Here is a 14,755-nt window from a genome sequence, read left to right on the forward strand (position 1 = left end):
CTCATCCGCGACCTCGAGCGCCAGCTCCTGCAGTCCGCGGTCATACGCGTCGGACACACACGGGAACCTCACGCCAAACCTGCCGGCCAGAGGAGAGAGATGCTCAACATCACTCAGTGCCATGGTCTTAGGCCTGTTCACACCAGAAGCGAAGCGGTAATCCGCATTGCGTTACTCGCTCTAGATTACTCGCTCTAGATTACTCACTCGCTCTAGATTACTCGCTCTAGATTACTCGCTCTAGATTACTCGCTCTAGATTACTCGCTCTAGATTACTCGCTCTAGATTACTCGCTCTAGATTACTCGCTCTAGATTACTCGCTCTAGATTACTCGCTCTAGATTACTCGCGGGATGTTTCTTAGTTCGCCAATCAAAAACATTGCGTGATCAAGTGTCTGTGTCTCTCTATGGTGTGTGTGTGTGTGTGTGTTTCTCTATGTGTGTGTTTCTCTATGTGTGTGTGTGTGTGTGTGCGTGTGTTTCTCTATGTGTGTGTTTCTCTATGTGTGTGTTTCTCTATGTGTGTGTTTCTCTATGTGTGTGTGTCTGTTTCTCTATTTGTGTGTGTGTGTGTGTCTCTCTCTATGTGTGTGTGTGTGTGTGTGTGTGTCTCTCTATGTGTGTGTGTGTGTGTGTGTCTCTCTTTATGTGTGTGTGTGTGTGTGTGTCTCTCTATGTGTGTGTGTGTGTGTGTCTCTCTCTGTGTGTGTGTGTGTGTCTCCATGTGTGTGTGTGTCTCTATGTGTGTGTTTCTCTATGTGTGTGTGTGTGTGTGTGTGTGTGTGTGCGTGTGTTTCTCTATGTGTGTGTTTCTCTATGTGTGTGTGTGTGTGTGTGCGTGTGTTTCTCTATGTGTGTGTTTCTCTATGTGTGTGTTTCTCTATGTGTGTGTTTCTCTATGTGTGTGTGTCTGTTTCTCTATTTGTGTGTGTGTGTGTGTCTCTCTCTATGTGTGTGTGTGTGTGTGTGTGTGTCTCTCTATGTGTGTGTGTGTGTGTGTGTCTCTCTTTATGTGTGTGTGTGTGTGTGTGTCTCTCTATGTGTGTGTGTGTGTGTGTCTCTCTCTGTGTGTGTGTGTGTGTCTCCATGTGTGTGTGTGTCTCTATGTGTGTGTTTCTCTATGTGTGTGTGTGTGTGTGTGTGTGTGTGTGTGCGTGTGTTTCTCTATGTGTGTGTTTCTCTATGTGTGTGTGTGTCTGTTTCTCTATGTGTGTGTGTGTGTGCGTGCGTGTGTTTCTCTATGTGTGTGTTTCTCTATGTGTGTGTGTGTGTGTGTGTGTGTGTGTCTTTATGTGTATGTGTGTGTGTGTTTGTGTGTGTGTTTATGTGTGTGTGTATGTGTGTGTGTTTATGTGTGTGTGTTTGTGTGTGTTTCTCTATGTGTGTGTGTGTGTGTGTTTATGTGTGTGTGTTTGTGTGTGTTTCTCTATGTGTGTGTGTGTGTGTGTGTGTCTCTCTCTGTGTGTGTGTGTGTCTCTCTCTCTGTGTGTGTGTGTGTGTGTGTCTCTCTATGTGTATGTGTGTGTGTGTGTGTGTCTCTCTATGTGTGTGTGTGTGTGTGTGTGTGTGTGTGTGTCACGCACATCAACAAACACAACATTTCTTGATTGGCTTGCGTGTGAAATTGCGTGAGATCATGCGAATTTTACCCTCGAGTTGAAATTTTTCAACTTGCGCGGAAGACGCAATTGAGGCGAATATCGACCGTTCGCGGCAGCCGCGTCGCCCTATTCACGCCATTTGCGCCGCCCCGCATGAATATGCGTCTTTGCATTGACTTTATATGTAATCTACTCGCGCAAATAATTAAATTCGCGTCTGGTGTGAACACAGCATTAGGCCCTGTGTCCACCGACACGTTTTTGTTTTTCACGCGGCTGGCGTATTTTTCCAATTGTTCTCAATGGGAGCGAGTTTTTAAAACGCCAGAGTCGAAGAATGTTCAACTTTGGGTAAAACCAGAGCCCGTCTACGGAGAGCCTGGCCACTCCCTATTAAGTCTATTGTACCGAATTGTGGTTGTAGTTCCACCAGAGCTCCACTGGGGGCGATCGCCCATGAGTGAATGGGAGTCTATGGAGCCGTTGAGAAATCTCAGATTTGATTGTAGGTTCTGCAAGTTCAACATGGGTTATAGGGCGAAAGCTGAATGAACGAGTACTTATGTCCTTTCCATTTCTTCCAGGTTGAGTTGTTGTTGCCCATAACACGCTAGCATTCTGCTAATGAACGCTGATTGGTCAGTGAAGGACTGATTACGACCGCTTGATGGCATCGTAGCATCCGAAGCGGGACCAGAATGTTATTAACAAAAACTCTTCTAGCACGTGTGTTTACCTGTGTCCGCTGTCTCGAGAGAACAGAAAGTGCAGAGCGCGAACGCACCGAAGTGACTGAAGGATTGCCGTTAAGCAGTATCTCTGGTCACGCGATGTGTGTGACGTCATTGACATTTTAAAAGACTTTTTAAAGCAAATAAACTAAAAAAAATCTAACACCCAGTAATGTGTCATTTCTAAATAAAAATTATATCCTGAGAAAAGTGTATTTTGAGGGGTATATCTCCATAGACCTCCATTCATTCTGCACTCGTCCTGTGAGCGCCCTCATGTGGAGCCGGAGTGGAACTGCAACAGTTCAGAACCCGGAAGTTTAATGTGAGTGGGAGTTCTCCCCATATTAGACTTTCTCTGGTAAAACCAAACGGCAACCTCCGTCTCTCTCTCGAATCAACACTGAAGTGACTTAAACTGCAGTTCATCGACTGGCCACTAGAGGCCGGCTGCAAAAGAGAGTCAATCCCATAGACCCGCATGTTAAAATGCCCAACTTTACAGCAGAAAAGGAATTTCAATTATATTAAGCCTTAAAGTTCTGCATAATAAAATGCAGACAAACGGCTAGTGACAAAAGTGTCACTCAAGTGGCCACGCCCTTAATTATGCAGAACTTTTCTCTTTTGGAGCCGGCCTCTAGTGGCCAGTTGATGAATTGCAGTTTAAGTCACTTCCATGTTGGATTCAAGAGAAAAGAACTGAAGGTTGCCACTTGGATATACGGCACAATCGTGAAGAAAAGACTTTCATTTCATGACTTTCGATTTCAAATTAATAATTATGAATTATGATTTATCAATGGCCTGTCCTTGCTATAATGTCATTATTTATGTAGTAAAATATCTTACTAACAAGGGCATCAAATCACACACTGAATACAGACCAGCTCAATCTTACCTCTCGTCATTCAGTCCCACTAACGGGTTGTTTCCAGCGAAGCCGGGAATATTGATGTGATCCTTTATAACCATGATGTCGCCCACATTAAAGTCCTGGTTCAGTCCGCCAGCGGCGTTGGTCAGGAGAACCGTCTCCACACCCATGAGCTTAAAGACCCGGATGGGCATGGTGGTCTGCCAATACCACAACACACACCAATCACAATCATACCATAAATAAAATCTGAAAAATCATGATACGTGTCAAAAATACGTCAAAATCAACACAAATATGTATTACATAAAGTTTTTGCATTGTGACATTATTTTCAAAAACTTTTAAAGAGGCCGTTTAAGTCTTGATGTTGTCTAGAACAGGTTCTCCTGCTTGAATGTTGATTATTCTCCTCATATTCTCCATTGTTGCGGCTCCTCTCTTCCCAGTCTGTCAGTAACGCTGTTTACTTCCTGTCTCTATGAAGCCCCTCCTTCTGAAAAGCACACTGTGCTCTGATTGGTCGGCTGGAGCAGTGTGATGTGATTGGTCGAGCGCTTCGAGTGTGTTTGGGAAATGTCCCGCCCCTTCCCATAACCGCCAGTTTAACACACTACTAACTAACTCAACCAGGCCCCGCCCCTTTATTCTGCGCATTAATTATTATAATGAGGAATATTGAGACGTGTTCGTTCCCGGGAGAAACTCAAGACTACAGTGGAGGTGTTTCAGGAGTTCAGGAACACTGACTCTGATATAGAGAAGAACTGGTGCTTGTTTATGCTCAAACAGCAACATCACACACTAAAGAAAGATGAACGCAGAAAAAAAGTTGCGGATGAACTAGAAAGACAGCTGAGATAATTATGTAACTCTGCGGTGCAAAGTTTATGTTTTATTTATAAAGACAATAAAGGTGCCACTGATATTTACATTGAGCAAACACTGCCAATACATGAGCAGCGGCTGTTTGTCTTTTAGAGTTTCTCCTCAGCTAACAGGGAACGTTCCCAGAAACCTCTCAATGTTATGAACAAACATTCATCCAGTGACATTAATAAAAAAGTTTGTTCCATTATCTGGTCTTTTTTAATGTTTTCAAAACAGAAACACTATTTATAAAAATGTTACTACTTGTTTCAGAACATTCCAAGAACATTATGGCAAGCCGTTTTAGCTTAAAATGGTCCCAGAATTACTTGATATAAATTGCATTTTTACTAGTAACAATTCCTATTAGAGAGCTCTACAAATTAATTTTTACTAGTCATGTCTCCATTGACTTTCATTAATTTTCAATTACAGAGCTCTCTAATTTAATTTTTACTAGTAAAAAAACACATTAAAGATATTTATAATTGCAGAGCTCTGTTATTGAATAAGAGAGGTCTGCATTGGCATTCTTACTGGTAACAACTGAATTAGAGAGCTTTCCTAATAGAATTCTTACTAGTAAAAGTTGGATTAGAGAGCTCTCCTAATAGAATTTTTGCTAGTAAAAGTTGGATTAGAGAGCTCTCCTAATAGAATTATTGCTAGTAAAAGTTGGATTAGAGAGCTCTCCTAATATAATTCTTAATAGTAAAATTTGGATTAGAGAGCTCTTAAAATAGAATTCTTAATAGTAAAAGTTGGATTAGAGAGCTCTGAAAATAGAATTCTTGCTAGTAAAAGTTGGATTAGAGAGCTCTCCTAATATAATTCTTGCTAGTAAAAGTTGGATGAGAGAGCTCTCCTAATAGAATTCTTGCTAGTAAAAGTTGGATTAGAGAGCTCTTAAAATAGAATTCTTACTAGTAAAATTTGGATTAGAGAGCTCTTAAAATAGAATTCTTAATAGTAAAAGTTGGATTAGAGAGCTCTGAAAATAGAATTCTTGCTAGTAAAAGTTGGATTAGAGAGCTCTCCTAATAGAATTCTTGCTAGTAAAAGTTGGATGAGAGAGCTCTCCTAATAGAATTCTTGCTAGTAAAAGTTGGATTAGAGAGCTCTTAAAATAGAATTCTTACTAGTAAAATTTGGATTAGAGAGCTCTTAAAATAGAATTCTTAATAGTAAAAGTTGAATTAGAGAGCTCTTAAAATAGAATTCTTGCTAGTAAAAGTTGGATTAGAGAGCTCTCCTAATAGAATTCTTGCTAGTAAAATTGGATTAGAGCGCTCTTAAAATAGAATTCTTACTAGTAAAATTTGGATTAGAGAGCTCTTAAAATAGAATTCTTACAAGTAAAAGTTGGATTAGAGAGCTCTCCTAATAGAATTCTTGCTAGTAAAAGTTGGATTAGAGAGCTCTTAAAATAGAATTCTTGCTAGTAAAAGTTGGATTAGAGAGCTCTTAAAATAGAATTCTTACTAGTAAAATTTGGATTAGAGAGCTCTTAAAATAGAATTCTTGCTAGTAAAAGTTGGATTAGAGAGCTCTCCTAATAGAATTCTTGCTAGTAAAATTGGATTAGAGAGCTCCTAAAATAGATTTCTTACTGGTAACAACTGAATTAGAGAGCTCTTAAAATAGAATTCTTACTAGTAAAATTTGGATTAGAGAGCTCTTAAAATAGAATTCTTACTAGTAAAAGTTGGATTAGAGAGCTCTTAAAATAGAATTCTTAATAGTAAAAGTTGGATTAGAGAGCTCTTAAAATAGAATTCTTACTAGTAAAAGTTGGATTAGAGAGCTCTTAAAATAGAATTCTTGCTAGTAAAAGTTGGATTAGAGAGCTCTCCTAATAGAATTCATCTAATTTTCTTCGAGCTGCTGTTAATCACAAGCGTGTCAAATCACCTTTTGAATGGAGTATCCTTCATAGAGGTGAAACCTTCCCTGCATGCAAACGCACGGCTTTCCTTTCAGGGTGCCAAACACCAGCTTTCCAGCATGTCCGTGCACTGCAGAACACAAGCAGTTATGAAGGTGCGAGATCAATAACAACACAGTACAGCGGGAGGACTTCAGAGTTGAAAGCAGAAATCAAGTGTGTCTGAACTCACCGGTGCTCTGAGGGAAGTTTGGGATGTCGCTGTACTTGATGACCAGCTGATCTTTCAGCATTTCTGCCAGTCCACCGAGACCCGAGCCGCACACGATCCCCACCAGGGGGCGCACCTGACTCTGGGCTAACAGCCAATCAGCTGTGGCCTTGCACTCCTCATAACTGTACCTGTAGGAGAGAATCATTTCACTTTTAAAAAAAATGGTGAAATAAATGTTCATTACATTTTTTTTTTATGAAATACTATTATTTAATTGATTATTAAATAATTTAATTTAGTTTATTATTCAATAATATTATTCAAATTATTATTAAATAATAATATTTAATAAATTGTCAAATAATATTATGTATTTATTTTAATAATATGATTTAATTTAATATTAAATAATATTATTAGATGTTTTATTAAATAATTTGATTTAGCTTATTATTTACTAACATTATTCAAATTATTATTAAACAATAATATTGAATTATTTTTTAAATAATATGATTTATTTATTTTAATAATATGATTTAAATTAATATTAAATACTACTATACTTAAATTTATTATTATATAATTGTATATTAATGTTATTTAAATGATCTCATTTGCTACCATTATATTTACTTGAGAATGTGTAAGATATATATTTTTTTGCCCCACTTACAAATGTTATTTGAGAATGTGTAAGATATATATTTTTTTTACCCCACTTACAAATGTTATTTTTTAGCTTAAGCTTCACTAAATTGTGTTGTATATACTAAGAAAACAAAAAAATAGCAGTGTTTTCAAATCAACCTACTAACGCCTTATATGGACTTAATGTTTATGAGAGAAAAGTATATACGATTACTGACTAAAATAACAGCGTCTGAATGAAGGATGAGTCACTCTGTCTGGCTTATGTTTTTATAACAACAAATCATACATGGCTTAAATCTGGTAGAAGGCGATGAAATAAAAAAAGACGGTGAAATAATGGGTTATTTTAATGAAATGTTCAGAAAGACTCGGTTTGAATCATGCATAAAGGAAACTCCCTCAATCAGTCAAACCCTGTAACGGAATCAACTTCGGATATGACTCACTTTCCAGCAAACATTTGACTGAATGAGTCTGGTTGTCCATTAAACCACGTGCAGTTAATGATGCATATTCTCAAAGCAGTTATATATTAGCAAACAAAAAGTACAAAACTGATCATTTATTTGAGAATGTATTCATGCACTCATCTGATCGTATAACACGTGATGAAGCGCGCGCACCGGGTTTCCTCAGCCTCACATATAATACACGTGCATCTCGACAAGAATTATATTTTAGTACTTCACTTTTCATAATTCAAGATCTTATATCAAGCAAGTGAGAGCGGGGCACAACGTAGCGCGGGTTAGTTGTAACACACTTGTTTTAAATACTTCCACACATGCTAGCAAACTTCGTGTATTACTAGTTGCCACTTGCCATATCAACAATATAGAGAAAAAAATTGCGCCAAAATTCTAAATTTGCGTTACATTGAGCCTCTATTATAAATATGCCATTCTATTCTATACTTTTATGAATTCCATTGAGAACCCATGAGAAAAAAGGTGAATAAAGACTGAGAGTCAATAATTATTAATGTTTTGATCTATGTTGTATTTGTGTTTTCCTGTGTTCGTTGTCAAACTCCAAAATTAGTTTATTTTTAATTATTAAAAAAATGCCGTTATTTTATATGAAAAAGTCAATAATTGTATTTTATTGAAAAAATATTTTAGTTTGTCGTATATTTTTTTTTATTAGACCAGATAACATTTTAATCTGTCGTATGGTCATGTTACATCTATGGGGCATGTTGTCACACTTCCATTCTTTCGGGCTATATCAAGAAAAAAATATATATAGGCTACTGTATTAATGAAACAAAACCACATAATTTGCACCAGACATGTGTAAAATGAATGGGTGAAAAAATAAATACTCTGAACCCTAACTAGATTTTGTTACTGAGAAGTAAAAGATCATCGTGGTGTAGACCTACAGTAGCACATGAATGTCAGATAGGAATGTGCGAATGTGTTTGTGTGTCTGTGTGTGTGTGTGTGTCAAACCTGTTAGGAATCTGCGTATGTGCCAAACCTGTTAGGAATCTGCGTATGTGCCAAACCTGTTTAACAGGTTTCAGCACAGCCTGTTTGTTTAACAGAAATAAATAAATAATACAGCGATAATATGACGATGTGTCTAATCTAAGAGCTACAGTTATGACGTAGGCTATAGACCATTCGCGCGCGTGCCAGACATGACACAGCCTATAGCTATATAATTTAAAATATGAAGCTAAAGTGATTCACATCAGTGTTCAAGTTATCAACTATCAGATTATGACCCTCAAAAGCAACTTTTGTTATCTTTAAGGGTTTTAAAGTGCGTGTACTCACCCTGTAGTTGAATCAGGAAACATCTCGATGAGTTTCAGTAAGTGGAGAAGACGAATAGAATTAAAGTTGCGCGGTTCAGTATGTGCGTCTCCGGTAAATGTTCCCTTTTATGCCCTCGGTGTCCCGTTTAACTGTTTTCTTCTGGCTCTGGGTGTGTGTGGGAGGAATGAGAATGACCTTAAAAAGCGTTTCCTCCTCCATCAGACTCTCCATTCATAAGACTCGCGCGCTCATTGGCTGCGCGCGCGGGTGTGTGAAGGATGATGCGCGCGTTTCCTGAGCTTTGTGACGTCACTTACCGCACTAATACGGCGGGGGCGGGGGCGGGGGTCGTTGTTATTGAAAAGTGCTATTTAAAATGAATTCACTTCTATTTTTCACCAAATTTCACATTCATAAAAGCATATCTACTGATACACAAACTATGATTGTGTTCACTAAAGTTTAGAGAGACTGAACAGTTTGTGAGAAAGCATTATTTTTATATGGACTCATGCATTTTCTGTAAAGCTGCTTTGAAATGATGTGAATTGTGAAAAGCGCTATACAAATAAACGTGAATTGAATTGAGTTGAATTATACTTTTACCCGATTGTACCCTAATTCTGATTTTAATGTTACATTATTTTGTATTATAATATTATATTCTTTTCTACATTATTATTGTTCTTTTTATATTAGGCCTACGGTATTATTGTTTATATATTTAAGGCAAAAATAAAGATTAGATTAGAACACTTAAAAATATAATTAATATTTATGTGAAATGAATTAGCATATAAATGTTGAATATAACATTCTGAGCTTTGTGTGTTTTTGAATATATGGAAAAACGTAATTCACTTATTTTTTGACTATAGGTATAACAAAAATATATACGCTGGTCATATGTGTGATGCTTCACGTCACGTACAACCCAGAAGCGCTGCGCTGTTACACTACTTGAACTCACTCAGAGGCCCACAGAGAAGAAAATGAATAGACGTTATTTTAGTGTTTTTTTGCGCACAAAAAGTATTCTCGTTGCTTGATAAACTTATGGTTGAGCCACTGTAGTCACTTAGACTATTTTAACAATGTTTTTACTAACTTTTCTGGGCCGGCAAGTTTCAATAACATAGAAGCCTATGGAGGAGTGAGACAGTGAGATCTTAATTTGTGTTCCGAAGATGAACGAAAGTCTTACGGGGTTGGAAAAACATGAGGTAAAGTAATCACTGAGAGAGTTTTCATTTTTGGGTGAACTATCCCTTTAACTTCAGATGTCAGCTTTTGAGGAAAGAAGGCTGCCAAGGTAGGGGAAGTGGTCCATGTTTTCAAGAGTGGTGTTGCCCACTTTTATGGTGGGCTGGGTAGCTGGCTGGTTGGGTGGAAATTGATATAGGACCTGGGTTTAACTTTAGGCCCAGGGCTCTTTACGCCTTGGCAAAGGCATTCAGGATGCCCTGGAGGTCTTCTTCAGAGTGTGCTGCGATGACGTTATCATCCGCCTACTGAAGCTCTGTGATGGTGGTGTAGCTGACTTTGCTCTTGGCCTTGAACCGGTTAAGGTTGAAGAGTCTGCCATCGGTTCTATACATGATTGGAATCCCCTTTGGCAGCTCTTTGCCAATGAGGTGGAGTATGGCTGCAATGAAGATTGCAAACAGGGTGGGTGCGATGATGCATCCCTGTTTGACCCCTGTTTCCACTGTGAAAGGCTCAGACTCGGAGCCACCGTTGCTGAGCACTGTGACTGACATGCCATCATGTAGAAGCCTCAGTATCCTAATATGCTTGTCATGACAGCCGTACCTTCATAGTATGCTCCACAACGCCTGGAGGTCCGCCATGTCAAAAGCCTTTGTCAGGTCTATAAAGGCCATGTACAAAAGCTGCCTTTGTTCACGGTACTTTTCCTATAGTTGCCGTGCTGTGAATATCATGTCTGCTGTACCTCTGGATGGGCGAAAGCCACACTGTGATTCTGGGAGTACTCCCTCAGACAGTGGTAGCAGTCGTTTGCAAGGACTTTGCCTATTGTTGACAGGAGCGATATGCCCCTGTAATTTCCACATTCAGCCTTGTCCCCCTTCTTGAATATGGTCACTATTAGAGTGTCCCTGTCCCTGAGCTCTGAGGAAAGTGCTTCTTTTTCCCAGGCTTTAAGGAGAAGGGCATTAATGTGGTACAGGAGGTCTGATCCACCTTCCTTTAAGATCTCATCTGGGATCCCATCTGGACCGGCGGCCTTGTTGTTCTTAAGGCTCCTGATGGCATCTTGCACCTCTGTTACAGTTGGAGGTTCCCCCATGTCTTCTCTGATGAGACTTTGGGGGATGTGTTAGATAATGTCTATTTGGTGTGCTGTCACTGTCGAGGAGTTCTTGGAAGTGCTCCTTCCATCGGGTATTAATGGAGTCGTTGTCCTTCAGCAGCTCCTGCCCATCCTTTGTGCGCAGGGGGTTTAGGCCGCGGTAACTTGGACCATAGACGGCCTTGGTAGCACTAAAAAAGCCTCTGGTGTCACCCAAGTCTGCCAGTCTCTGGATTTCCCTCTCCACCAAGAGTTCTTTAACTCCCTCACCCAGCTCTGGACATCCACCTTGGCTCTGGAATAAGCCAACCTTTTGGCCTTGCAGGTTACATCATTTTGCCAGGCACAAAAGGCTTTCCTTTTCTTTGAGATGAGTTTTTATTTCTGTGTCATTTTCATCAAACCAGTCCTGGAGTTTTCTAGACTTGTACCCAAGAACGGTTTTGCAGGGACCAAGGATGGTGGACTTTAGCAGACTCCAGTGTCCTTCAATGTCATCAGGGTATTCTTGTCGGAGGCTTTCCCCAAGAAAGGCCTGACGTTTCATCCAGCTCTTCGTGAATCACGTTTTGAGCTCTTCCTCTTGAGTTTAATTGACATTGTGGAGCGGATGAGGTGATGATCTGTCCAGCAGTCATCGGCATTGACCATGGCCCTTGTGATGTACACATCACAGCGGTCCCTGGCTCGTACAATGACATAGTCAATTAGATGCCACTGGAGCGGGGATGTCTCCAAGATGCCTTCAATTTGTTTTTCTGGTGAAAGAGAGTGTTAGCGATAGTGAGGTCATACTGAGCACACTTGCTGAGAAGCATAACTCCATTAGAGTTGATGTCCCCGATGCCTTCCTTTCCTATAGCGCCCTTCCAGAGGTGTTGATCCCGGACAACCCTGGCATTAAAGTCTCCTAGGAGAATAATCTTATCTTCCCTGGGAATATCTAAGCAGGCATAGAATGTCTCTTTTACTTCCTCGTCAGAGTCTATAGTAGGGGCATAGGCGCACACAACTGTTGCTATCTGGTTGTTGGCAAGCACCAGACGGATGGTCATGAGACGCTCACTAATAGAAGTTCATGGAGGGGGCTGATAAGCTGGTTCCTAATGGCAAGTCCAACACCAGCAGACATATCACCCTGTAGCCCAAGACTGGTTGCCCACTGAAGCTAAGCAGGGCTGAGCCTGGTCAGTACTTGGATGGGAGACTACTGGGAAAACCAGGTTGCTGCTGGAAGAGGTGTTAGTGAGGCCAGCAGGGGGCGCTCACCCTGTGGGCTGTGTGGGTCCTAACTCCCCAATATAGTGACGGGGGACACTTTACTGTCAAAGAGCACCGTCCTTCGGATGAGACGTTAAACCGAGGTCCTGACTCTCTGTGGTCATTAAAAATCCCAGGATGTCCTTTGAAAAAGAGTAGGGGTGTAACCCCGGTGTCCTGGCCAAATTTGCCCCTTGGCCTCTGTCCATCATGGCCTCCTAATCATCCCCATATACTGATTGGCTTAATCACTGTCTCCTCTCCACCAGTATGCTGGTGTGTGGTGGGCGTTCTGGCGCAATATGGCTGCCGTCGCATCATCCAGGTGGTGTGTCACATCAGTGGTGGTTGAGGAGATTCCCCCTTCCATGTAAAGGGCTTTGAGTACCCAGAAAAGCGAAGTTGTCCTTCGTCTGCTAGTCGGGTTTCAGAGATGGCGGCTAGGTCAATCCTGTATCTATTCAGTTCTCTAGCGATGATTGCAGTTCTCCTCTCCAGTCTATCACTGGTTGCACTATCCATCAGTGTGTGCACATTCCAGGCTCCAAAGTTCATAGTTTTGTGTTTCTGACCGCGAATTGTGATCCCTCTGGACGCGGTAATCCAGTCGGGAGGTTTGAGGCAGGCTAGCCTCTTCCCCACGTGGGGTGAGCAGAGTGGATCCTAAAGAGCGCTGCTCAGTCGTGGGTGCAACTGCCGAAGGGCACTTTCTGCCTCGTTCCACGAGCCCAGCGACTGAGTCTAGCACTCACCACCTAATGTGCCAGTTTACATTTACATTTAGTCATTTAGCAGACGCTTTTATCCAAAGCGACTTGCCAACTAGGACTAAATTAAAGCAAGTCATCGTGAAGAGGCAAAAACAACGCAAGAAGTGCTCAAAATACAAAGTGCAGGCATTTCTCAGAGTAGCATAAGCCAGACAAGGCAGGATCAAGGGAAAAGGAAAGAGTTTTTTAAGAGATTAAGTGCTCACGGAAGAGATTGGTTTTCAGTTGTCTTTTGAATGTTATCAGGGATTCTGCATTCGGGACGGGAATGGGGAGATCATTCCACCAGCATGCAGCCGTGAATGAGATGTTCTGGAGTGTGGTTGAGTGGCTCTCTGTGATGGTACCACGAGCCGTCGCTCATTGACTGATCGTAGGCTTCTAGGGACGTAGACTCGTAGGAGCGAGTTTATGCCTAGGGGCTTCCAGATCTCACAATCTTGCCCCCGTCACCACTTTCTGGTCGCCATAGGACTTAAACCGGGGTGTTAGGGTGGTTTCCCAAAGAGGCTGGTGCACAGACAGCCACCACACGGTCCTTGACAGATCTGGGTCACAATCCAGTGGCATGGAGTCCAAGACGACTGGGGGCCCGTTTCTGCTCCAGCCTTCATCCGCCTTCCCAGCCGCTGTGATGCTCCCTATGGCCAGCCATCATTCATCGCCTGTTCCACCGTTGAGGTCTTGGTTGGTTGGATTGCTTGGTTTGACCTTCCCGCCATGGGTGGCCCTATACCAGGAGCATAGCTCCAGACAGCCTTGCTCTTGGGATCACAGGACCACACAATTCTCTCCACCACGACAAGGTGGCAATCCCCCGGAGAGGAGGACACACACACAAACACACACACAAACACACACACACACACACACACACACACACATTTACCTCGTTTCCACCAAAAAAGATCTTGTTCGGAACTGGTGCTGGTTCAAAGTTGGTTCAACTTGCGAACCTTCTCGGAACTTGTGTGTTTTTCCACAGACTAAGAGAGCCCAGCGAACGACGTCATTACGTCACTGTGTACGTCGCCATACGTCTTAGCTTTCCCGTTCCCGTCATGTTGTTGGTCACAATAACCTCGCCCCCCGCCCCCGACGTAAGCATGACGTGGTAAAAGAACGGTTCTAGTCCAGCAAAGAGTTGGTGCCGCTTTGGAACCAATTTTTCTGTCCGAAAACCGGTTCTTTGGCTGTCGAAACACAAAGAACTGATTCGCGAGTCGTTATGTCCCTGTGTACGTCACCATACGTCTTAGCTTTCCCGTTCCCGTCGTGTTGTTGGTCACAATAACCCCGCCCCAGACATAAGCATGAGGTGATAAAAGTACGGTTCTAGTCCAGCAAAGAGTTGGTGCCGCTTTGGAACCAATTTTCCTGGCCGAGAACCGGTTCTTTGGCTGTCGAAACACAAAGAACATGTTCGCGAGTAGGCACCGGATCCGAACCGGCTCTCAAAATGCTTTGGTGGAAAAGGGGTAACACACACACACACATTAAAGAAACGCTGTTCACTCTCTGCGTTATTATTCCTCTCACAGGCTCTTTGAGTGTTTGAGTGCTGGTGTTCTCAGGATGTTCTGTTCTCGCGCTTCCTACACTTTTTTTGCAAGTTTGTGCAAAAGTTCCTGAATCAGAACAAAAACTCCCAGATGAAGAATGAGACCATGAAAGAAAAGCCCTTTAATTAGCGTCTCCTTTCACACCGGCACTAAAGCATCAAAGCATCACTGGAATGTTACTCTTTACACAAATATCTCAAGCAATAGTGCAGTAATCGTGTTAATATTTATGATGCACTGTTTAGGCT

General features: G+C 41.5%; 1 protein-coding gene across 1 annotated transcript in view; it reads right to left on the bottom strand.

Moving 5' to 3' along the window:
* pnp5b (purine nucleoside phosphorylase 5b) overlaps positions 1-8,777 on the bottom strand; it is a 10,793-nt gene extending 2,016 nt beyond the window's left edge. Inside the window, exons 1-5 of the mRNA XM_056242163.1 lie at positions 8,620-8,777; positions 6,200-6,369; positions 5,994-6,097; positions 3,237-3,412; positions 1-79 (exon numbers count right to left, since the gene is read on the bottom strand). The exon at positions 1-79 is cut by the window's left edge and continues 112 nt beyond it. Coding sequence (XP_056098138.1) covers positions 1-79; positions 3,237-3,412; positions 5,994-6,097; positions 6,200-6,369; positions 8,620-8,642 — 552 coding nt within the window. The 5' untranslated portion in view covers positions 8,643-8,777. The remainder of the gene's footprint in view (positions 80-3,236; positions 3,413-5,993; positions 6,098-6,199; positions 6,370-8,619) is intronic.
* Between the last annotated feature and the right edge of the window lie 5,978 nt (positions 8,778-14,755).

The sequence above is a fragment of the Rhinichthys klamathensis genome, unplaced genomic scaffold (genome assembly GCF_029890125.1).
Source record: "Rhinichthys klamathensis goyatoka isolate OS25496 unplaced genomic scaffold, OSU_Roscu_1.1 h1tg000703l_1, whole genome shotgun sequence".
Classification (NCBI taxonomy): Eukaryota; Metazoa; Chordata; class Actinopteri; order Cypriniformes; family Leuciscidae; genus Rhinichthys; species Rhinichthys klamathensis.